The sequence below is a fragment of the Mirounga angustirostris genome, unplaced genomic scaffold, assembly GCF_029215605.1.
Source record: "Mirounga angustirostris isolate CCGP_5_RB_7025 unplaced genomic scaffold, mMirAng1.0.hap1 SCAF_4, whole genome shotgun sequence".
In the NCBI taxonomy this organism is placed as follows: Eukaryota; Metazoa; Chordata; class Mammalia; order Carnivora; family Phocidae; genus Mirounga; species Mirounga angustirostris.
The window spans coordinates 89,941,582-89,967,931 of NW_026991712.1; the positions used below are offsets into that span (position 1 = coordinate 89,941,582).

General features: G+C 40.6%; 1 protein-coding gene across 1 annotated transcript in view; it reads left to right on the forward strand.

The window, feature by feature from the left end:
• Positions 1–5,071: 5,071 nt before the first annotated feature.
• Positions 5,072–26,350, forward strand: part of NOTCH2 (notch receptor 2) — a 171,671-nt gene continuing 150,392 nt past the window's right edge. The window contains exon 1 of the mRNA XM_045896837.3: positions 5,072–5,383. Within this exon, the coding sequence (XP_045752793.1) occupies positions 5,311–5,383 (73 nt within the window). The 5' untranslated portion in view covers positions 5,072–5,310. The remainder of the gene's footprint in view (positions 5,384–26,350) is intronic.

The following is a 26,350-nucleotide window of genomic DNA, read 5'->3' on the forward strand; positions in this document are numbered from 1 at the left end:
ACTGTTTACAGTCCAGTTTGTATAGGCCATCTCAGTTCATTCATATCTTGTAGCCTGGGGAGAGGATGAAATGAAAGCAGCCTTAGAATTAATCACAATGCTCTCTACTTTCCCACAGACCCATGCTTTATCTCTGTTGTAGCTATGTTATTCGTATGTCGGCCTTCCTGAATGCACTGTAATCTCCAGAGAACAGGGGCTAGGTCTGATACACGTCTTATCACCACAGAGTCAAGGATGCGCTTTGCAGAGGGTAGGCTCTCCAAAAATGTGTTTAAATCAAAGAATGTATTCACTTACTTGGGCTTCCTAATTACAATGAGTCAGCTCATTTTGTACCAATATGGTGGACTTCACCAATATGGTGAAGCTCTTGGACCACTGTCCAGAGGTGCCCACACTAAAGATTGTCTTGGATGTGCTTCATTACTGTTGCAGGAAGAGACAGTAGAATAAGAAGTCAGAAACAGCAGGAGTTTTGTCTCAGCTCTCATTAATTACTTACTTGACCTTGGGCAAGGCACTTAAACTCTATCTTAGTTTCTTCATCTGTGAAATGGGGGATAATAATGACTGGTTTGGCTGTTTCCCATGACTGCTTTGTGTATCAAATGAGATAATATACTTAAAAGTGTTCTGAAAAGCCTAAAGCACTGCACAAGTATATTATTTTGCAAAGAAATCTTCCTTTTAATTCTTGCTTCCACAAACACATTATCACACACCTCCAGGTTCCTGGGTTATGTGGTGAGATGTGTGGAGTAGCTCAACCTAAGCTTGGTAATACACCAGAATCTCTTCTTCAGCATCTATAGCATTTAACTGATTCAGCCTAGGATTCTCCAAAAGACCTAGACAATTATGCATCTCTCTCCAATTCATACAGATATATATGCCCCTCATTCAGCATTTATCAAAACATATATTATGAGCACTTATGTGTACTACTGTGTGAGGAGCTGGGGCAAAATGGACAACATAGGATCTCTGTCTTTGAGGGGTTTGGTAGCCTATGGGATCTGAGAGAATAGACTTGAGGACAAATAAGTGCCTAATTCTACATTTGTTTTGGGAGACAATTTTACCTGAGTTTTAATTAGTAAAGACATCTCTGTATATTTTTAGTTTTGACTAAAATGAAAACTAGTGCTAGCCCTTATTCATGTTCTTCTACTGCTAATGGTCTTTTGATTTTAATTGGGCCCCAGAGACTAAGGTTCTTTTGTTCATTTATTTCAGATGAAAGCTTGTGGGATCCCATTTTTCTTTGATTCAGTGAAGTTATGAAACTTTAAGAAATAGCAATAGCTAATTAGTTATGGGATCACCTGGATATTTTTCTGCTAATTTTTCATATAAAGTAGGATTTGCTTTGATTAGAGGCACTGTCCTGGGGAAGACCGTTCCCCAGTCCAGTTGAGTAATTGACTGCAGAGTACATTTGGGGCTGACATCTTCAGGCAGATTCTGGCATTTCATGTCCTTGGCTGCTACTCAAGTTTTGAGACACTACCACATGACCCCCTGGCTCCTGACAGGGATTAGGGAACTAGTCACCTAACTGCACACAGTAGAATTTCGGCTTAGCTTTGGGGAGAGCTCAACAGGAGAAAGTATATTTCAGTGCAATTCCATCCTGCTAATCAGTCAGGGTCCTAAAGTAATCAACAGCTGTGGGGCTGCTCTACCTGAACGTAGCTCTCCTCTTTTCAGCTACATTGATCTCTTGCTAGTTTTATCTACTCTACCAAACCTCCTTTACCTTCTCTTGTATTTCCTATATCTGAGAATAGCCCATGATGCTCCAAGATACTGCAGTCATTGCTGATTCCTTGACCTACATTTCCTCTCTCATCTAAGCAATTTCTAGCCTTAGGAGCCAATGTCCATCTTTTCTGCATCCCTGCAGCTCCTGCCCAAGCTCCTATCTTGCCACTTTAGGGGACAGGCTCAGGTCTTTATTATTTGCCTGCCTCTATACTTGTTCCCTATGTCTGAAAAAGCCTTAGACCTCTAAACATGAGAAATCTCTTCTTTACCTGATTAATCTTTTGGTTCTTCAATTCTTAGTCCAGCTGTTGAGGTCTTCCCGGAAGCCTTCCCTGACCACTCCTAGGCTGGGACAGGACTCATAGTCCATAAGCTGTGAACCCACAACATTCTACCTGTCATACTGGATTTTCATGGTTGGTTACTGGTCTGTCTTTATTCCTCAGCTACTCACATAGGATTTGGCCCATGGTAATATTCACCAAAATGCTACGTGATGGGTCAGACTGACTTGCTCACCTCTCTCAGTCCTTGCCAACTTCAGTTTTTCCCTTGATTTTCAGCTCCTATTTTGTTTTGTTTTGACTACTTTATATGCATAGCTTCCTTCAAAACATGTCTTTAAAAACACCTCTTTGGTCATAAACTTCTCCTACTTTAATTCATAACATCTAATCTTTATCCTTTTGTCCTTGTGGGAATGTATACAGTCAGTTTAAAACTACAACAAATCCAGCAAAAGTTATATGTGAACATAATAATTGTTTTTCTTAAAACAGTCACCTTGGGAAACTGCACACCTGTTTTAATTAGTCATAGCCCCAGTCATTTCTGGAGCCAATCTTTGGGGATGAGTACCTTCACATTTTTCTGAATATATTTTAATAGTGACAAATCTAGTCTTTGCAGGTGATATTTAAAATTTGTATAGAGCCAAGTTACCGTGAACTATATTTAGTGAGTTAAGAGAATGCTCTAACTGGTAACTCTATGGGTCAACAACTAAAAAGTAATGTTATTATCTTTCTCTGAACATATTTGCACAAGGGAAATTCCAAAGCTATTTTGACTAATCATGTTATTTTTGAAAAGAGTTTCTAGCATCCCAAGGTGACTGCTTTCCATAATAGTACTTGCTTATTTATTGTAAAATGCTTATTCAAATCCAGTTTGGAACTTCATAAGCTTATAATCATACCGACTTGTACTTGTGTAGTGTTGTTTTATATTCTAGTTCAACATCTATTATGTGGTAGACACTGGGAATCAATAAGGCCATGGTCTTTGCCCATTAGGACCTACTAATTAGTTGAGAAGACAGAATTACCAACAGTCCTGTGTAAAAAAGAGATATTTTAATAAGATAAGGAAGCAGGACAGTGGAAAGACTGTCTGTGATGGGGAGGAATTTTTTACAGCATCAGCAAAGCCTTCTCAGGACTGAAGGACTAATGATGATTAGAAAGTTCACTAAGAGGAGGAGGGAAGGGGATGACAAGAGTCCTTCCAAACTAAGGGAACAGAAGGTACAGAGACTGAAACAAGAAGATATGTTTGGGGGAATCTCAAGTCATTCAATACTGTTATTGTGTAAAGATCACAATGGGGGTGGAGAGGATGAGAGATGGGGCCCAATGAAGTAAAGGCCTTGTGTTTACTGCTTTTAAAAGTTCGGACTTTATCCTGTAAGAGGCAGGGAGAGGTTCTGTGGGTAGGATTTTCCTTCCCAGTAGGATTGTAAACTCTCACATCCAATTAGTCACATAGGTTTGCACGCCCCCTCCCCTGCCCAAGATTGTCTCAGATCCATCTCTTCCTTTCCATTCTGACATTTACCTCATTAGTTCAGGCCTTCATCTCCCCATGCCTGGAGTATTTCACAAACTCCTGACTGGTCCTTGGGTTCCAGTTCACCTTTTGCTCCTGACAATCAATTTTACACAGGATTATCAGAGCAACTTTCCTTTTCATCGAGTCTCACTTCGGTTCAAAAGCCTTCAGTGGTTTTCTATGATCTGAGAGATAACTACTCTCCCCCTTCTCTGCTTGTCCTTCAAGATCTTACCAATCTAGTCCCACCCCCCCTTCCCTCCTTGACTCCTGTCCCTGCAAACAGTGCCAGAACTCATCTACTTATTCCCTTATCTGTACCTTTGCTTTTATAGTGGCTGTCCCTTGGAATGTTACAACCACACAAAACTTTTTGCTTGTTCTGTTTTCGGCTGTTTTCTTTTACAAAGAGTAAGCCCACATGTACCCATGCTTGATCATATCCCCCACTCTCCTCCCTGGAAGTAACCACTATTCTGGTTATATTCTATTACTATATATTGTACGGTATGCATCCATAAATAATACATAGTATTGTTTTGAAAAATTTAAACATACGTAAATGATACACTTTATATTTCCTTTTGCCCTGAGTTTTTCACTGTCATTTTATTCTTGAGTTATCCCTATTGAATATATGAATGTAGTCTCTTTAATTGCTGTATTTCATTTCATTTTATAAATATACCATCCATTATTCATGGGTGGGATTTAGGTTGTTTCCAATTGTTGGCTTTTACAGGGATTCGCGGTGTCATATATGTCAGTTGTTGGCTTTTACAATGTTACAATGAATATCTTTAGCAAAACCTTCCCTGAATCCTGCAGGATTCTCCTCAAAAGTAGCTTGTGCATCCTGCGTCTTTAGTATCATCCCATGTGCCGAGCACACTGATACGCAAAGGCAGTTAAAGAAATATCTGCTAAAGGAATGAATGAATGAATGAATGAATGAATGAATGAATGAATGAATGGTGTAGCTCAGCCCAGCTGATGGCCATGTTCCTTTTCAATGGGCTTTGGTGCCTGAGCCCCCATTTCCTTCTTTGACAGCGCTGGTCCTTCTCTACCGCGTTCCTCCAGCTGGCCCCGGAGTGTGTCTAAGTGTGGGTGTGTGGGGGTGATACCTATCTCACTGGAAGAGGTCTGTCTCTCCCGGCAAGTTCACGATCTCGGCAACCCTAGCGTCTGAAGTTCAGGGTCCTATCACCCAGCCTTCAGCAGAGGCCCAGCCCAGCGAGGCAGTCCAGCGGCGACCGAGTTAAGGCGCGTCGAGACCCGACGCGGGTTGGAGAAGGCTGGAGGGGCAGTCGGGGCACTCGTAGTAGATCCCTCCGCGCGCAGCTCGGGCCGGCGCTTCTTCCTGCGGGAAACCCCTGGGTGCCGAAGGCGGCGGGGCCGGGCCGCGGCGACAGGGGGGCGGGGTTTGCGGTGGGAGGAGGCGGCCGAGGCGGAAGGACACACGAGGCTGCTTCGCTGCACAGCCGAGAAAGTTTCAGCCAAACTTCGGGCGGCGGCTGAGGCGGCGGCCCGGGAGCGGCAGACTTGGGGTGCGGCGAGTGGGGGCATTTACGCCTGAGCTTCGGGGCACAGCGCGAGGCCGTGAGCCGCAGAAGCAGGAGGAGAGGAGAGAGTGGGGGACCCTCTGTGGGGACCCCCTCCTCATGTGGATCTGCGCAGGCGGCGGCGGCGGAGGAGGAGACCGAGAAGATGCCCGCCCTGCGCCCCGCTCCGCTGTGGACGCTGCTGGCGCTCTGGCTGTGCTGCACGGCCCCCGCGCGTGGTGAGTATCCGGTCGAGGGGTGCTGTCCCCTGCGCCGGGGCCCGCGCACTGCCGCCCCGGCCCGGCCGGCCACCTGGGGCGATCATCCCCCCCGCCCCCCCCGTCCTCCTCTCTGCGAGAAGGCCGGGCTCCGAGTGAGGCCCCTCGGTTCCCCAAAGTTTGGGCACCGTCAGGGCCTCCCACCCCGCCCCCGCACTCCCCGCCGCCTCCTACGCCCCTCGGCGGGTGGCCCCCCGCACGCCTCCTCGGCTGAAGGGGGGCCGGGCCGCGAGCCTCAGAAACTCGCTTTCCCGGGCGCTTGAGTTCGGGAGTGGGGCTGTTTTGCCCCTTGGTTCCGCGTTTCCTGGGGTCGAGCGAGAGCCGAGCGCCGGCTGCCCGAGACGAACCCTCGCCGGCCGGGGACCGCGGACGGGCCGAGCGAAGGAATGCCAGATTCTGGCGTGGAGGCAGCGGGGGCAGGGCCTCCGAGCCGCTCAACGGCTCATACCGCCACTGCCAGACTTCGCTTTGCCCGAGGGAGGCGCACAGTCCGGTGGGTGGGTTTGGTGTGGATGGGGACAGGGTTCGTGGCGCGCCTGAGCCCTGACGCTCCGAATCCCTGGCCCCGATGAATCCGGTGTGTTTTGCTCGAGTCTTTGAAAGGTGCAGGCGGGAGTAGTAGGGAAACTGGTGTGGCTGCGTGCTGAGCCACATGATTTAAAAATCTCAACTGCTGTTATTCTTTCCGAGGCGCTGAGCTCGGGCGCTGTTTCGGAGTCTGTGTCCAGCCCCAGGAATGTGGTGTGACGATCACCAACTCCTCCAACCTGGCAGCGGCATTTGCTGCGCTTTTGGCAAGGTTGGGGGTGGGGCAGGGGCGGGTGAGGAAAAGTGGATACGTTAATTCAAAGTGCTTCTTGGAAAGCCTCTTTATGGTTGGATATCAGCCACAGTCTTTCCGAACACGGTTGGACCAAGGAAGGGGAAATCGAATCACGTCTTATCCATCCCACCCACAGTCTTAGATTCCGAATTTCTTCAGACTGTTTAGTAGAAAAGAGCTTGGGTTTTGGAACCCTCTGTAATCCTGGGTTCAAATCCAGCTCCGCTGTACTCACCAATCAAATGGGAATGAAATTACCCAGCTAATAGGATTAATTAAGAGAATGTATATTAAAACCCATGGCAGTCAAAAGGTATTCAGAAAGTCGTTTCAGGGCAGGGCTGTGTTTTATTTTTTATGAACTCTGCTTGTGCATGTTTGTTAAACTGATAGGGATTTCTTTTCCTAGCCTAATCTGAGGGAAGATTTTACCTTTACCAAAAAAACTAGTACATGAGCTATGTCTTTTTGCAAAGAAAAGGTTAAGAAGATGATGAGCTTCAGAAAAATCTGCTCTTTGTTCATTGTTAACAGATAGTTGGCATGCCAAGAGAACAAGTTTTTTTTTTTTTTTTTTTTTTTTTTAATCTTTTTATCACAGTGCTGAGTTGTTCAGCATCAACCAGATCCTTCTTGGAAAGCTCAGATTCCATACACCTCTATGACCCTAAGAATTTCAGAAGTGGGCCAGGAGACTGTGATGATGAACCAGAAATCATTGTTTCAGAAGCATTTAACGAAACACCATGGCATTTTTGCCTTTCCTTTTTCTTTTGAGTGAAAGCTTGACTGTAAGTGTAGGTTTATGATAAGGATTATAAACAATGGGCTAGTCTGAGGATTACAATCCTTGGTTTCTACCATTAACTTGCTGTAGTAAATAACTTAATCTTCATGATAGGTATTCTCCTCACCTATGAAAAAAACTAAAGAAATAATCTCCTTTAGAGAGTTGGAGGGAATAATAAATAGGATTGCAAAGTGATTTGCAAAATTAAGTGTTAAATAGTAAGCTATTTAGTAACATTGTTAGTAACACTGACAATTTCAATGTCAGAAGTTGGATACTTTGACACATAGGGCTTCTCTCATTCTAGGACCTCAGTACATAGAATGATATCCTCTTTTATACTAATGTACTGATGAGGTATTGCTATTACCAGCTAGCTTTTAGGTGGACAAGTTGAGTGTTAGTCAGTTACTTCAAAGGACTAGATATGGTTATTTTGATTTTTAGACAGGTGTTCTTCAGATGCTAAACTACTGCAATAAAAGAGATTTAAAAACCTGTTTTTGGGTATAAATCTTAAATCTTTTCAGAGTCTAGCAGTGAAGGCTTCTTGAATCTTCTTAATCTGTTCCTGTGTTTTTGTCAAGGTACACACACTTGCAAATTTTTGAGTGTTCCTGTATTTGGGATTGTGGCCAGTTGTTAATTTAAAGGTCACTGAGTTCCTAAGGCAAGAAGCAGTCAGTCCATCTGTCTGATTGTCTAAACAGCTATCCAAGACCACCTCTTGTTCCTTGTTTTCTTTTGCTTTGTAATGGGAAGTGATTCCCTGGTTTTGAAGCCTGCTAGATAATTTCTCAGCTGAATTCTTCTCTTGCTTTAAAAAAAAAATCACAAAGACAATTCTTTTTTTCTTTCAGATGAAGATGAAGTTTATCCTAAAACTATTTTCCTTTTCTCTTTCTTTATTCTTGTTCTTTCTATATAATTATTCTTTTGCAGGGGTGGAGGGATGGAGGGAGGAGGACGGAGAGTGATTATCTCTTGTCTCTCTCTTCTTTTTCCTGATTTTTTTTTTTAAGATTTTATTTATTTATTTGACAGAGAGAGACACAGCGAGAGAGGGAACACAAGCAGGGGGAGTGGGAGAGGGAGAAGCAAGCTTCCTGCCGAGCAGGGAGCCCGATGTGGGGCTCGATCCCAGGACCCTGGGATCATGACCTGAGCCGAAGGCAGACGCTTAACGACGGAGCCACCCAGGTGCCCCTTTTTCCTGATGTTTTGATTTTTAAAAATATTTACCCACATCTCCTTCGCATCCTTCTGCCCTATTCCCACTCTACTGTCTCTTCCACAGGCTTCCTCTGGTATAGAGGAGTAACTTTTGGTTTACCTGAATTGTATTTGCTGACTTCAGGACCTTTAGAAAATGTTTAAATTCAGTGGGATATGCTTGGATGCTTCAGAGCAGCCTTACAATACATTTTAAAAATATCACACCCGCAGAAATTCTATTTTGCCCACAAAATTTGCATTGATCTAGTTCCCACTCTGATGCCATTCCTAGTGCTTCCTCTCCTTACCCCGTCCCCTGTAATAGAATGAAGCTTCATGTCCTGGCTACATCAAAATCAGCTGATAATCAAAAATCGGACTCAACACCCAGGGATTCTGATACAGGAGGTCTGAGAATCTGTATTTTTCAAGGTTTATAGTAACCTGTTGGAACCCACTGATAGTTCATTATTCTGCCTTGAAGTGTGTATAGTGTGTAAATGCAGTAGTTTAGCATCTGAAGAACATCTGAAGAACATCTTTCCTTCTTAATTTTAATAATTTCCAGAATTAATCTAACCTTAGTCAGCTATTCCAGTGTTTAGCCCTCTGATTATCAGATTTTTAAAATTGCTAACATAAAAGCTGTTGAGTATAATGCCATTTCTTCTTGTTCATCTGGACACAATAGGTTCCCATTTTCTCTTTAGAAGGGCTTCATATATTCGAATGATATATTATAATTCCTCTCCCTGATCCTTTTCTTCTCTGTTGTCTTTTTTTCCTTAAGCTTCATTCATATATATAATTTTGGACTCCCTTTATTCGTCCTTAGTAGCTTTAGAGTAAAAAATCCTAAGCCATTATTTGAATGAAAATATAATAAGAGATTTTACATTATCCTTATATTGTGTTTCTACTTATTATTTAAGTGCTTTCTTTCTTCACATCTTTATCTGGATGCCACAACTTGAACCTTTCATTTTCCTCCTACTTTTTCTTGATTCTCCTTCTCCTCTCTTCTTCCCCTTCTTTGCAAATGACTTGAAACCAAAAGGTTTTATTTTCTTCTATTCTGCTCTTTTTATTGGTCTACCATATGTATAATATTTTGGAAAGATCACTGGACTAGGAGCCAGAAGACCAGCATTCTCCTCCAGGTCTGTATTTAATTAGTATTGTAATCTTGTGGGAGGGATTTTGGTCCTCCATTTGCTCAGGTATGTTGTCCATAGTCACTGAGCCAATTAGAATCAAGACTAGAATTTCTCTCGTTTGGTCCTCAGTCCAGTGCCTCCTCCACTCTCCACACCACTTCTATCTTTTGTACAAATGAGCTCATGTACCCGAAAACACTTAGAACATCCTCAAGTGCTTATTATTCATGTATACTTCTTGAGGAAGAGAATTGTTTTTTCATTTATGCGTTTTTTTTTTTTTTTTCCTAATACCCTTACCCTGTACCTGGCACAGTGCCTTGGCATCTAATAGACACTCAATAAATATTTGTTCAATTGAACAATTACTTTTTTTTTTTTTAAAGATTTTATTTATTTATTTGAGACAGAGAGAATGAGAGACAGAGAGCATGAGAGGGAGGAGGGTCAGAGGGAGAAGCAGACTCCCCGCCGAGCAGGGAGCCCGATGCGGGACTCGATCCCGGGACTCCAGGATCATGACCTGAGCCGAAGGCAGTCGCCCAACCAACTGAGCCACCCAGGCGCCCTGAACAATTACTTTTATTATTTTCTTATTCTAGACTACTGTGGTAATCCAAGACCGTTTTTGTTTTTTGTTTTTTGATAGTATTTGCAAGAGTCATTGCTTACCTTACATTTGGGGAAAAACCAAATTTTTCCCTTCCCCAGATGTTTTATTTAAACTTGCCATTTTGAATTTCAGTGTGTGTGTGGTTCTCTCTCTTTTTTATTTTTTTTCTGATCACTTCTGCAAATCATAAAGGTCACTTTGACTTTGGAATTTAACCTCAAAGGCCCTGGCCACCCCCTGCCTCTCACTTGAGCTGTTTCTACTGTTTCCTGTATTACTATATTACTAGACCAGCAATTTCTGTTATTTTGTTCAGAGTTGCCACACTCTATTGTAATTTGGTCATTTGGGGGATTATTGGAATGTTTTTTTTCCAAATTAGAATTAACTAAGTTTATGTTTGTTTTGATGAGTTTTTTGAGTTTTTTTCATTATGAGCTGGATATTGCAAACTAGTGTTAGACTAAGAGGATATATACATTTAGTAAAGTTTTTTTCCTACCAGGAGAGTTCCCTAAAAACCACTATCACAAACAACTCTAAAGATGAGATGTGATAAATAAAACTTTGAGAGAACCATATAGTGCCTGAGCTATCTCTACAACAAGATTTTCTCCTTGAGGGTAGGCACCGTGTCACACACACCCCTTCTCTGGTCCATGAAACTTGTTTGGCTTATGCCCAACATGCAGAGTCATCCAAGCAGCAGGTCGGCTCTGTCACAGCACCTGTGACTCCTGCTCTGTCCTCCCCACCTTTGAGACATTCTGGAGGAGAGGCTGATGGTGAGTCAGGGGTGTGTCTTTATGCTCCTTTCTCCTTTGAAGAGAAAAGATCAGTTGAAAGCTGACCCCACCTACAGACTTTTATACTATTTTTATTATTTAATGGGTAGCTGAAATTTTCCTCTTTGTTGACTTATGTGTTGGCAGAAACTTTAAAATTCATCTAGTCCTTCTATCCTTTCCATGCTGGGTCTGCTCCTCTTACAGCATCCTGGTCAAGAGGTAGCCTACCTTCTTTGTGCTTCACCAACTCTTGTGGTAGTAGCTTCCTGCCTTTGGAGCCAGCTTAGTTCATCTCTGGACAACTCTGATTTTAGAAAGATTTTCTTATATTTAGTTGTAATCTGTCTCCGTATGACTTGTGCCCCTTGGCATTTTCTCAAGAATTTGCCTTATAGAGTCCTGAGCCCTGCATGAGTAACAAGGACCCAAAGGGGTGCTCTTTACTGAATTGATACCTACCCCTCCATAAAAGGAGTTAGTGAGGAGCACAAAGATGATTCTGTCTGGGGTGTTTTCCTGGAGATTCTGATTCAGTGGGTCTGAAATAGTATTTGGGAATTTGTATATTTAAGAAATAGCCAGTTAATTTATATATTAGGGAAGTTTGGAATCACTGCAGAGTGAATCTGGGGAAGCAAAGGATTTTTTGGTTTAGTTTTTGTTTGTTTGTTTGTTCTTTGATAGTACTAGAGATAGTTGCTTTGCCTGGGTCTTGTGGTCATTTTTTACCCTTGAAAGTGCTTGCTTCTTGCTAAATGCCTAGCTTGCTGGTGAAGTTGCTCTGGTATCCCCATAAGGCTAGTCGTTTGTTTTGTCTTAAAAAAATAGTCTGCCAACTATTCAGAGTCTTAGGGCTGCTGTGTATGTGTTGTAAATGTTGTATATGTTGTATATGGTGGAAGCCTCCTTATCCCTTCATCAGAATGTTACCTGAGATGCCAGAATACATAGGTGTTCCATGGTTTTTTTGGTGTCCACTGAGGAATTCCGTCCTAGTCCTTGCGATGACACTGCCTTTGAGGATGTCTGCTTTGTTCACCCGTGAACACATATCTGGTGTCAGGGATTTCCCTCAGATGTGTTAGTGCAAAAAGATATCAAGATCACTCATTTCAGGCAGTCCTGCCTTAGGGCTGTCTGGGCTGCTGCAGCAAACGGAATAAGGAAGGGAGAATAAAGAAGGAATCAAGGGTCTCTTGAGCAGAACAGAGCATTCTGCAAGAAGGGGCCCAGGAGTGCTCCTCTAACAAAGACACTTAATGTTGCTGTCCTCGATAGGAACTAGAAAGTGGCTTCAGATCTGAAAGGATAGGCTCATGGCCTCTGGATGGGACAACTGCAGTGTTCATTTGTAGTGGTACAAGGTTTGTTGCAGATCTGTGCTTTCTGTCTTCCTCTCCTTTTTGAGGCAAATACCAGTTGTGTGGCAGAAAATACATTGTGACCTTAAAAAGAAGAGTAAAGCCAAGAAGAAGGGATGATAAAAGCCAGAGCTTGGAGGGAGAAAAGTGAGGTAATTATTGTATTAATTTATTTATATGAATAAATATGTAAGCTTCTACATATAACTCTGGTGGGAGCCCTAGCTATTGGCTCTAAGATTTATTATCTTTGTAGCTCTGCTGTCCCAGTGGTGTGTTAGGGAGGATTGTGGTGTGTTGTTATCCTTAATTTGTGTGTTGCATCATGTGGTAGGGAGTATAGGGTATTCTGCTTTTGTAGATGTGTGGGAATCATTGACCAAGCAGAAGATAGGGCCCTGCCCCCAAGGAGCTGACATCATCGTGGAGATAAGGCAGATGAGCACACAATTAGGAATATGAAATACAAGCCATTAAGTCACTTATCTACAGTCTCAGAAAGCTGTTTCCTGCAGTCAGGGTGACTAAGAGCTGTAGGGTCGAGGGGAGTAAGCTGCAGGTCTACTACAGAATAGGGACTCCCAGAGTACCCCTGCTAGGCTTGTCTGCTATTCTCCCCTCTCTCTTTTGTAATTTAGAAGTATCAGAACTTAACTTGGGGAAAAGATAAAGACCACTTTGTCTGGTGGGGGTCTAAATGTAAATTTGGCATATCTTGTGGTATCTATTATGTCTATCAGTGGGTTTGTGGCAAGAGAGAGGGCTGTGTTCTTAGTCCTGGATGCGGGGCCTGATCTAGGACAAGTTAAGGCGGAGACATCTTCTTTGGAAGATCTAGTTCTCGGTGACAGTAGCTGAAGGAACTTCTTGTCATGGACAGGCAATGACTGAGGTACAGTATGGACACACCCAGAGTTGCTGCCTGGTGGTACTGATTAATCATGCTCACATCTCCCTCACCCACTGAGCTTGTCTTGGCAAAACCCTGTTCTACCAGCTCCTCACAGTTTGTGTTTTACTAGATATTATTGAACAAAGTCTTGGGGGTCATTTTACTGTCCTTTGCCACTCTTGAACTGAGGGCCAGTTATCTTGGTCCAGCTCTGGTGCCCTTGGACTTTGGCCATTCAGTGAGGGGCCTTGGTCTTTCTTCCCCTTGGACTGAAGCACCTTCCCCAGAGGCCTGCCTGAGGCAGTTTCTAGTCTTCAAGTCAGTTCCTTTCAGAATATTGGCACCTGGGCAGTGACTCTGGTTCTATGAATACATCAGCCAAACATCATGCCAAGATGGACTCATCGCTTCACAAAGACAGGTTGGATCTGTGGGTGTTGCAGAACCTGTTTCTGGGTTAAGAGTAGCTCCCCCACCCTTATATATGTTTAATCATATGAAGAAAGCATGTGTGTATTTTATGAAGGAAAACATGATGATAATATTTTGATTGGAGTCGGATATCGTCTCCTTAATAATATGTTGTCTTTTAACAAATAGCATCACTTTAAAATACAATTTTGCTTGCTGAATAAAGTGCTGTACAAGAAGCTGTGGTTACATTCTAAAGTAGACTACCTTGTTCAGAGGCAGGTGCATTTTAAAATTGTTGTTTCTTTTTCATCTCTTTTTCCTCTCATTTGTCTTGTGAGGAGATTCTGGAAAGTTTTTAAGCCTTGAAGATTAAATAGTGTATTTTAACTAGACCCTAAGAGGGACAGGTTGTTATGCTGGCACAATTATCCAACATTCAAATAAGAATAATTGAATAGTGTTTACTCACTAATATCTTCTGTTGAGTTTCTGAATATGAAACCAGACAGTGTTAATGTGTTAACTTCTCTAAATGGTAATTGTAGTAAGCTGCAAGAAACTGTTGTTTAATTCTCTGCTTTCACATGCTTTTTTGTCTGTCCAGAAAGTGTTGAGACTCATTGAAGTTTGATGATGTGTATATTTTGATTATGATTTTTATTATGTTTTTCTTTACTGTGAACATGCCTTTATTTATTTGCTAGATCTTTTTTAATTGGAAATGTTAAGGACATTTACTTTATTACAACATTTAAAGCACTTTCTAATCTTTATGAGGATTATTAGTGGAAAGACGTATCTTATGAATCATTCAAGTCCTTGGTCCTGTGTTACTATTTAAAGTAAGTGACAATATTTCATGACTCCTGTGACATATACTTCCTAAGAGATATAAGGAAAATGGTTGTAACTAAAAACAAACATTGTATTATTTTAAGGTAGGTTTACATAGTAATAATTATTCCTCATGTTTATACATAATTACTTATATTTATAGTTTTTTTATTTTCTCTGGCACCTTTACAAGATATTTTTGGAGGGGGAGTTTACTTAAAAAGTAATTATATTTTAAAAGTAGTTAAGAACATTGAAAAATCTAGAAAAGTGTGAGAAAAATAGTCACAATCAAACCACTCACTATTTTGGTATACACCTTTTGGTCTTTTTTTTTCTACCTTTAGTTTTAAAATGTTGTTGATTCATAATATATACACACTTTACTGTGCTGTGTTTCTTTGGTGGTTATAAATATTTCTCATATTTTTAAGCACTTTTCATAAATTGAATTTTATTGGTTAAATAATATTGTTTTTAAAATATTCTTATTTTTTAAGACTTTTGTTAAGATTTATTTTAGAGAGGGGCAGAGGGGCAGAGGGAGAGGGAGAGGGAGAGTCTTAAGCAGACTCTGCACTGAGTGTGGAGCCTGATGTGGGGCTTGATCTCACAATCCTGAGATGATGACGTGAGCTGAAACCAAGAGTTGGATGCTTAACTGACTATGCCACCCAGGTGCCCCAACAATATTCTTATTAATAGGGTTACTATGTTGTTTTTTTTTTTAAAGATTTTATTTATTTATTTGAGAGAGAGAATGAGAGAGAGAGAGAGCACGAGATGGGAGAGGGTCAGAGGGAGAAGCAGGCTCCCCGCCGAGCAGGGAGCCCGATGCGGGACTCGATCCCGGGACTCCAGGATCATGACCTGAGCCGAAGGCAGTCGCTTAACCGACTGAGCCACCCAGGCACCCAGGGTTACTATGTTTTGACCATTCCTTGGTTTGATTGCATATTTAGTTGGTTCCATTTCTTTTCTATATAAATGATATTCATCTTCATACAGAAAAAAAATTCCTCATTAGGATTTTTCCTCATTAAGCTAGAAAAATTGCTATGTCAAAGAGAGTGATTTAAAAAAAATGGGGAACAGAATTTATTTATTTATTTATTTAAGTTTATTTATTTATTTATTTAACAGAGAGAGAGAGAGACAGCAAGAGAGGAAACACAAGCAGGGGGAGTGGTAGAGGAAGAAGCAGACTTGCTGCTGCACAGGGAGCTTGATACGCTGAATGACTGAGCTACCCAGATGCCCTGGGAAACAGAATTTAAAAACAAACAGGAAAACATAAAAGAAAATTAAAATCTCCAATAATTCCATCACCTCCAACCAAAACCCACAGTTAATATTTTGATACATTGTAGACAGTTTTTTTCTGTGTCTATTACTGCAGTTGGGATTTTAGCATATGTATAGTTTTATCATCTGCTTCTGCACTACTTAAAATACTGTGAACATTTTCCTATATATATAAATGTTCTTTAACAATATTAAAGGCTGCATACTGTTCTATCTTAAGGATCAGTTATATATCTAACAAACTGAAATCAGTTCTTAGTTTGTAATTTTTTCATAATTATAAATAATGCTATAATGAAATTCTTATATATAAATCTTGGTAGAAATATTTTTTTGTTCACCCTGAGCTCTCAGAAGTCAAGTTATTGTACCAAAGAGTATGGACCTTTTTGTGACTTTGATACACACTGCCAAATTCCCTTCCATATAGTTTGACCAACTATAGTTCCATCAGCAGAATATGAAATTGTCAGTGTTGCCAACTGTGTTCAGCACTGGTTTTTGTTTTTAAAACTTAACCAATTTGACAAGTGGTAAATGCTACCTCACCTTAATTCGCCGCCCTGACTACACAGTGATATTAAATGGTTTTTCATATGGTCAGTGGCCGCTTATTTACTTGTTTTGGTAAACTGTGTCTTTTACCCCTCAAGGTATTCATTTTTTGTTACTGATTTATATTAAGAATATTAGTCCTTTGTCTTAAATGTGCTGCAGCATTTCAGATTGCTACTAATATATATATATTTTTCTTCCAAATATTTATTTAAATTCTAGTTAGTTAGCATGTAGTGTAATATTGGTTTCAGGAGTAGAATTTAGTGATTCATTGCTTACATATATAACACCCAGTGCTCATCATAACAAGTGCCCTCCTTAATACCCATTGCTACCAATATTGATATCAAAAACTGTTTATTCAGTAGGTCAATTTTTTAATCCTTTGACTTGTAGTGAGCTTGGTCAGTTTTCTTTGTATCTGTTACTGGTATTTTCTTTAGCTAGTTTAACATTCTAATCTGTATCATAAAACAACAAGCTGTCAGTTGTATGTGCTCAGGAAATGCACATTTAACATTTTATGAAAAGATACTGGAGGAAAACAGTATATTCTGGAGCTAAATATGTGATTTTTGGTGGGTTGAGGGTAATCTGCTTATGCGCTATCTTCCTGGAGGGCCGAGATTTTTGAAGTATGTAACATCCCTAAAAGGCAGGACTAGTGCACTACTAAATCTGACATTTTGACCTAATTGATAATTGTACTGTGGTCTAGCCAGTCAGTTTGGGCAGACAACAGGATGGCTAAGATTCCCTCCACTCTCTCCTCACCAAATTGATTAGTTGTGGGACAGAATGGGCTGAATCAACCTGTTGTTTTGGCACCCCATGGACACCACCTGTTTCTTCCATTTCTCCCTCTGCCTAGTGCAGTGCTGTGTGCACAGTGGGTAGGGGATCAATGTTGTTGCTGAAGAATGTTGCAATAAAGAAGAGTAGACTGCTTGTTTTTCAAGCTTGTATGTTCTTAAGGTACCCTGCTGCTTTTGACATTAAGAGCTCCAGCTGAACTGTTGTATGTGGAAGCCTGCAGGTCTTAAGTGTTTGATTCAGAGTAATTTCAGGCAATATGAATGCTTTCTTAAGTATCATTGGAATTTACTGGGCTGGTTGTTTGCCAGCTATTGCCGTATTTAGCATGAAGAGACCTGGGGAACAAGGACATTTCTGACCAACCAAAGAAGGAAACCTTTCTGAAGAGGATTGGGACTCTTTTTGTTTTGTTTTTTAGGTGTGGTTAAGAGAATGCCAGTTAAGAGATTCGGTTTGTGTCCAGTCACTGGTCTTTGTTTCTGTGCCCCATCCACAAAGTTAATTTGTGGGTGGGAAGAGAGATTTGATAGTGAAGCTCTTTCTTACCCTGAAGTCTAATACTCTTTCTGGGAGGAAATTAGAGAATTCTTATGCCTAGACTGTGCATTGAGAGGCTTAATCAGCAGGTGAAGCTGCTGATTAAAAACAGGTTGATGGGTGCTTATTCTCATCTTTCTTCTTGAAGGCTTATTTGTTTTCTGCTCTGTCATGGTCTGAATTTATTTTGGCCCAGTCCTTTTCTCCATCCTTCTTCTTCTTCTTCTTCTTCTTCTTTTTTTTTTAGAGAGAGAGAGAGAGAATATGAGCAGAGGGAGAAGCAGAGGGAGGGGGAGAAGCAGGCCCCCCGCTGAGCAGGAAGCCCGACGTAGGGCTCGATCCCAGGACCCTGGGATCATGACCTGAGCCGAAGGCAGACGCTTAACCAACTGAGCCACCCAGGCACCTCTTTCTCCATCCTTCTTTTGGAACCATCAGCCATCCCTCTATGGCTTAAAATTTCTCTGCCTGTTTTTCCATTTTAGAGATGAAGATAGTATTTGGAAGGTTCAGTCAATATAACTAACATACAACTTATTTTCATAAAGTAAAACAGTCCCAACATTTACATAGCAAGGTAGCGTTTACAGAACCCTCTTATATAATTGCCTCCTTTATTCTTCACAAAACCGTGGTGGAAACTGAACCTCAGAGGAGTTACTGGTTTGTATACCATTGTTTAGCTCTAGATAATAAGTGACAGAGCTGGGACTAAAACTTATGGTTTGACTCTTTAAACCTCAGCTTTTTTTTTTTTTTTTAACATTTTGTTGAATTCTTACTATGTGTCCATCATTTTGCTAGGGCTTTACATATATTTCCTCATTTAATTCACATAGCTGTCCTTTAGGGTATACAGTATATAACCGTTTCATAGATAAGGAAATTGGAACTTAGATTCATAGCTTTGGGTGTTGGGGTGAATAATGTGGTTAATGAAGAATGGAGCCAGGATTATCTGGCTCCAGAGCCTCTGCAGTCAACCATGGCGCTTTATGTACCTTCATACAGTTATACCTCACAACAACCCTACGAGGTGGGAGTAGATTACGTGGGGAATCAGGCTTATAAAATGCCTAGGATAATACAGTTAGTTAAGTGGCAGAGTTGGGATTTAAAGCTATGTCTGTCTGTCTCCGCAGTCCTTACTCATTCCAGTATACTAAAGATACATGTTTTTATGATATGAATTAGTTCATTAGACTGGAAGTTCTTTGAATATAGAGATCAGCTATTAGGAATCCTTTGTATTTTCTGAATAAAAAAGAAATGGATGGACATCCATTGACCGATGGCCCATGACTTCCTTTAGTTGATTTCTATCACCAGGACAAGCAGATTGAATTTGGGCTGAGAGGAGGAGAGTTCTCATTAAGGATGAGTCTTTTTTTTTTTTTTTTTTTTTTTAGATTTTATTTATTTGACAGGGAGAGACACAGTGAGAGAGGGAACACAAGCAGGGGGAGCGGGAGAGGGAGAAGCAGGCTCCCGCCGAGCAGGGAGCCCGATGTGGGGCTCAATCCCAGGACCCTGGGATCATGACCTGAGCCGAAGGCAGACGCCTAACGACTGAGCCACCCGGGCGCCCCTAAGGATGAGTCTTTAAGCCAAAATGGGCCACAGCTATGAGATCTTCAGAGGGCTGCTCTCTGGAGCAATGGCCTGACTCCTGAGGGCTCTGCCTGGGGACATTCCTGGCTGTGTTTCTGGAAACTTCCTTGAGAGGGAATTGTCACCGTATAGGGAGAGGAGGTGGGGATACGTTTAAGTCTGGCTCTGAACATACTAGCCCCGTGTCTTGGGCAAGTTTCTTCAGCACTCTAAGCCTCAAATTCATTATTAATAAAATGAAGATCATAGCAGCATATAATTATTAGGGTTGTTATGAGGATTAAATAAATTAATAAGTGTATAATGTAATAATAACTCATAGTACAATGCCTAGCACATAGTAAGAGTGCAGTAACTAGTAGTTATTGTTGGTGGTGTTATTTTATGTTGCAGTATGGACTTCTTGTTGCTTTCACTTTAATCAAAAGTGGATGAGTGATTTGGACCCTTGGTGAGAAATAGGAGCTTCACCTTTGCAGCATGTAGATTGTACACTGGTTTTCAGTGACCCTATAAATATTTAGGGGTATTGTATTTGAGTCTGTTCCCTTAATGGGGTGTACTTGCAACTTGGAGAAATTTTGTCTATTACCCAAATTTCACGGATAGGTGTTAACTCATTTCCCCATTATTTATTAATCAAACATTTGTGGTTGATTGTTATGCTTACTACAGAAATGGTGATTTTGCTGAGATGTATCTTTAAGGATAATATCAGGTCCAACTCAGTTGTTCCCCAATTTCATATGATATGGCAAACATCATCACGTGCCATTCTATGTCACCATGCGGAGTCTAAACCCAAAATATTTAATGTTTTGATTAGCCTTATAGCACTTAATGGACTATCTCTGTTAGGCATTTTGAAATAATAAAAATGTCCTATGGTCTGTTATTATACCTTTAGGGGCTCCTGGAGATTTTGGGATCTCAGGTGGGGGATTATCCATCTAGTCCACCCTTGTTTTGCAGATGCGGAAACTAAAGCCCAAATAAGTGACTGGCCAAAGGACCCAGAGCTAGGTCAAGGTTGGGGCCCGAATCCAAGCTCTTGTTTTCTAGTGATCTTTCCTCTGCATTCATTGCTCAAATGATCTGTCTGTATGTCAATCATCTTTTTTTTTTTTTTTTTTTTTTTAATTTGAGATCCGAAAAGGGAACAGAGAAGGAGTGGAAGAGTGGGGGAGGGAAAAGGTGTGGGGCCATATTGAAAATGTCAGTGACAGCAGAGAAAATATTTGCCTGTGAGCCCCTGCCTGTCCCTTTGGACTTCTCTGTAGTGGTTAAGACAAGCCAGCGGGGCTGGTGTTGTTAGTGATTCAGTAATGGATTAGCCAGGACTGGTGGAGTTACTTTCTCAGAAAAGGGTTTCGTATTTTAACATTTGTTTCCCATGACAGTTTGCTTATTCTCAAGTTTTGGCAGCCTTGAGCAAATGGTTGTCAGGTTTTTGTTTTGTTTTGTTTTAAGACAAAACTCCACATTTTATTTTGCTGATTTAGTAAACTGTCTTCTACCTACCACTCCCTTCTGCTCCCTCTATAATTATTTCTAAGACTTTGTTTTTCAGTTGTGGGAATACTATGAAAGGTTTTCTTTTATAGTCTGAGGTATTTATAATTATGTGTAAGCACACTGTTTACAGAAAATGTAAGTGGTGCATATGGTAACTCAAATACTCTTAAGGCACTTAAAATATTTTCCAGTAATTTAAATCTTTCCAAAAAAACAGCTGAAACCACTTATGGTAAAAGAGAGGAGGTGTACACTAAGGATAGCACATTTAAATGTAATTAATATTAGATAAAAGTGAATGTCACTTTGGAGGAACTGGGAGTATATGCATGAAAGCAGACCGAGGCATGCCTCCTTATTAATAAAGTGAACAAAACAGACGAAAATCTCTGTTCTTATGGAGCTTATATGCAGTAACAATAGCTTTCCTATACCGAGGGTTTATTATGTGACAGATGCTTGACTGTACTTGGTAAAAGTACTTCACCTTTTTCCTCTGGTCCTTATAGTAGGTTTTTTGATTCCTATTTACTGAAAGGTTAAGGAATGGTCATCTAGGCCACTCAGCTGATCACGGGTATAGGCCAGCATTTGGAACCCCTCTTGCCCAACTCCAGAGCTCACACATTTACCCACTATAAATAATTTTGTTGTCAATTCGGTGGAATCCTGTAGTCATAGATAATGTGACTTCGGATTTAATAATATTTTGTGTACCAAACTGACTTAAGTTTTACCCTTCTTAACACCTTACCTCTGAATGAACATTTGCATAATATGGGAATTATTTAAACTTCAAAATTCCATTTTGAGGATTTGCAGTCCTTTCTAAATCTTTTTGAAAGTGGGAAGAATGGATTTATGTTTGTCATAATCCAAGGAAAGTTGTTTAGCATTTCTTTCCCTTTTATATCTTGATCCTAAAAGAAATTCTTTAGTAGATTAAGATCAGGAATGAATGGGTAGCTTTTTTTCTTAATAAAGAACATTTTGAAAGATTGAAAATGGCCATCCTGAGTCATATTTGTGCCAGCCTTTTTAGTTACGGATAGCTTCCCCCCCCCCCCCCCCGATAGCGTCTTCTTGACTGTGCACATGCACATGAATTCTTATTATTTAATTTTGAAAGGGATATAAGAACCACATAAAACAATTGGAATTCCTCAGCATATGAACAATGGACACAACCAATTACTGAAACTACTCAGTACTAACCTATCTTAGCCTGGATAGTGCAGCATTTCTACACATATCATTATAGAAAAAGCACACTCTTTTCTGCGAACTTTTTCCTTATTATTATCTCCTTTGTTACTGACAATCAGTAGTCATCTGTACTAATAGATAAGAGAATGTGTCTGACACCGACATATAATCCTAGATAATCCCATCTGTTTTAAAACAGAGCTCTACGCATGCATGCTCACACATGTGGGTCCTTTCAAACATACTGGACTCTCCTTAAGGTTTAGTTGTGTTAAATGCCCCTTGAATGGTGAAGGGGAGAATGCTCAGGGATATTAAGGAAATGAAAGAGATAAATGACAGTATAGGTTGATTGTTTTTAATTATCTCTTGAGTTTACTTATGTACCCTTTCCCACTACATTTTGATTTTTGCTTTAGCATAGCTGGTGAGTTTTGGAACCAGCTAGACCTGGCTCTCATTCTTAGTGAAGAATATTGGGCAAGCCACTTAACTTCTCCATGTCTCAGTTCCCTTATTTATGTAGCAGGAATGATAGTAATACCTAACTTGCAGGATTATTTGCAGATATTAGAAACAATATATTTAATTGCATGGTTATAGGCACAAAATAGACACTCAAGTGGGGGGGGTGCCCAAAGTTTAAAAACTTCATTACCCTCATGATAATTCCCCCCTTTGGAAGATATGGTCTGAAAATGGTTGTCTCTGACCCTTCTTGTTTCAGTTTCTTTCAAGGATTCCCTTTAGACTCTATTTCATTGCCAAAGCAAGATTATGGATCACCTAAAGAGCAGACTAAAGCACTATTGTCTAGTAATTTCAAATTTGTAAGTTAACTGTGTGTGAATTAAAAGACTTTCTAACCTTTTGTCTGCTCAAGTTTGCAGCATCTTGCACCTGTCACCTCAGAAATAGTTGGTTCATAGAAAAAAATTATTTAGTATTTCAAATTAAAGTCGAAGAACTCTTTTAATAAGGAGGATCTACTTGGCTGGCTTATTTGTTTCCATCTTTCACTCCTGAGTCTTAATGGAAATCAGGTTTGAAATGTTAAAAGCAGTTGGTTTTCAGCATTGGGAAAGCTTATCTAATCAGGCATGTGAAGTGGCCTATGTTGGATTTCTGTGCCAGAGAAGGCTAGGGGAGGTTGAGGAGATTATTGCTCTTGCTTATAATTCCTGAGCATTGTTCAGACACTGGGAGAGCAGTAGGGATGTTAAAACAAAACAAAACAAAACAAAACAAAACATTGAACTTGGTTACAGCAGTCCAACATACATCCCACTCCCATTTGGGCTGGTCTCATGACATAGGTGTATATGAGCTAATTTGAATCATGTAATAGTTTGTCATTTCTGGGCTAGATGGTGAGGATTTCCTGTTTCACAGAATTTTGCATTGGGAGTTTTTTTAAAAATTTTTTTAAAAGATTTTATTTATTTATTTGAGAGAGAGAGAATGGGAGCACATGAGACGGGGGAGGGACAGAGGGAGAAGCAGACTCCCCACTGAGCAGGGAGCCCAATGCGGGACTCGATCCCAGGACTCCAGGATCATGACCTGAGCCGAAGGCAGTCGCTTAACCAACTGAGCCACCCAGGCGCCCCTTGTATTGGGAATTTTACATTAAATAGTGCTTTCTGGTGTATAGTCACTTTTGTAAACATGATCTCACTTGAGCCACAAATAAAGTCTTCTAAGGAGGGATGGCTGGTGACATTATTTTAGTTTTACACATGAGAATAGTAAGTCTCAAATAGCTCAAAGGAATTCCTCTAGATCACATGGTGAGTATACAGCAAAGCTGGGGTTAGAACTCAGGTTCTGATTTCTAGGGCTTCATTATACCACACTGTTTCCTGCATAATGTACCTAAATCCAAATTCTGTTCCCCAAGATAGGAAAGGATTCTCTTCCTTTCTGTTTCATTAGCTGCGTCAGAGCATGACAGCAGTGAAGCAGATGTTGAGGATTCTTTCCCCACATGCTCAGTTAGCTTTTCCTAAACCTATTCTGTGCCTGCAGTCACCACTTGTTACTGTTACCTGGACAGGATGTTGATCCAAAGTGAAATAGGCAGGAGAGTGTGACTGACTCAGCTCAGCCCATCACAGCTTCCATGTGTTCTGCCAGTGGGTCTGTAATGTCATGTTCATTTACATGCATTTCATGTGCTTTGATGTCTGTTTCTTAGTATTTTTCTTAGCTGTTTTTAATGTCTCAAGCCTTAGTTCTTCCTGAGTGGCCTGAAGTGACTTAACTGTTCATTAAAGTTGCCCTAAAATCTCTGAAGAGCATGCAGCATGGGCTTCTCCTCAGTGTAATTTTATCTCATAGTCCTTGGCAGTTCTCTCCTTAACTTAAGCAGAATATAAATTGTGAATGCAGATAGGCATGTCAATATTGCACTGTCACTTATGTAAGTGCACTTTAGCTTTTCTTTTTTCCTTTTAACCAAAATGAGGAAATAGAGAATGTTTTGTTATGGTAGTTTTACACATACACCCACGAGGAAATGCGTAGTTAGCTTCTGTGGGAAATGTAACTGATACATTTCAGGGAACTAAAATGCATGATGGCTAAAAATTTTAAGTGTGCCAAATGTTCATAGGGAAAGAAAGAAAAATGATCAAGCTCTCATACTGCACTTCAGTTTAGCTTATTAATTCTAAGGTTAATAATTTATAGGAGCCTCTGCCTTGTTTACACCTATTATATATGACAGTATGCTTGTCTTTCCACAGAATGCATTTCACAAGTTGTACTTTTCATTCAAGGGAGCCATCTCTTCAAGTGTTCCTCCAAGGGGAACAGTGTAGGAAAGCTTTCCACCCGGTGGCCAACTGGTTGAAGGTTTGATACTCAATATCATCAAAACGTCAAGTGGACCATTTGGCCCCTCTAGCAATCCAGCTGGACATTTGGCCATGCCCTGTGGTCAGCTGAGAGCTTCCTTGATGAAGGCCACTGTCATCTAGCCACATCAGGGCCATGCACCTTTCTCACTAGGAAATCTTTGGCAGTTGTATGTCCTGAGACCTGGGATCCCCTTCTCCATCATCCTGAGGAGAGCTTTGATAGCACTGATAGCAGCGTTGCTCCTGAGGTACATAGCTTATTCAAAATGCATATAATTTGTTCATAGGAAGCTGGGAATTGATTACAGTTTTTCCTCATGACAGGTTGAAATTAACAGATTTGTAACATTCACTGAAGTAAGAGAATATTCATGGTTTTGGTAAAGTGTTAAATTTCAAATTTGATAATTTGGAATTTGAATTAAACAAACATCCCTACTTTAAGTGTGTGTGTGTGTGTGTGTCTTTCGGGAGGAGGAATAGACCTTGGAACTGTTAAAAAATTTTTTTTATAATAGTGCCCACTCTCAGTTGGCAGAGAATAGCTATCCAAATATTGCTCAGGTCTAGTGAAAAGATTTAGGGAAGTTGTAACGAGTTTAATAACCATTTGTGGAGTGACATAGATCGACACACCCAATTACACAAGACCTGAGTCTGAGAACTGTTGATGTGCAATCATCCCATCAGCATCTCCTCGTCATTATCAACAACAATAATGGCTCAACTATTTCTTTGGGGCCACATGAAAAGACAGTGTACCCATAGCAAAGGGTAAGTCAGACCTGACAAAAACGTAGCCCTCCCTAACCCTTTGTTCCCAAACTTCTCTTTAAACATATCCTTTTGTGAGGTTTTGAAATATCTCACATTATTTCTTGTTTGTCATTCATTTTCCTTCTTAAATATCATGTCTTTCTAGCTCAACTTTTTGCCAAAACCGTGAAGGGCCAATGTATCTGGGTCATTTTTCTAATCCATTTCTTTGTCATTTGAAAGCCTTCATGTCTCTGGCTTCGTGCTGCTTTATGTGTACAAAGGTATTCAGTATCTTTTCTAGTTTACATTTTTGTTACAACTGCTGTCAAACCACTTATGAGCCCTTTCTAATATAAATCATTTTGGTCACTGTGAATGGGAGGGAAGGAATCGGTTCACAGGAATAAATTTGCATGTTGGGAAGATAATATCTAATAGTTTTCAAAGCACTTTCAAGTGCATTATATCCTTTATAAGACCATGTGTTCATTTCTGGAGACTGTGACAGAGACCCTCTGGGACCTATTTGAAAGTAATGCTGTCAAGTACCAGGGTTGGCTGGAGAATCAAAGCCAGGTCTTCTTTCTGTTCCTCGGTGTATAACTGGATCATTATTTTATCGGCAGAAATATGGAATCTTTTGGTTTTTAAAAGGTACTCGCTTGCCTTTGGAAGGTATGTTAGCAATCCTTTCCAGAGTGGAAAGAAGATAGTTCTATTTTCCAGCCTTTTGATAAAAAAATCATTGTGTTATCTCTAAATCTTAGTGTTTCTAGCTAGAGTCTGATAGCACTGCAGGGCCTCTGACTAAGGTACCTTTTGGAAAATTAAGGTTTTATAGAAATTAGTGAGCTTTTCCATGACTTTCTGAAG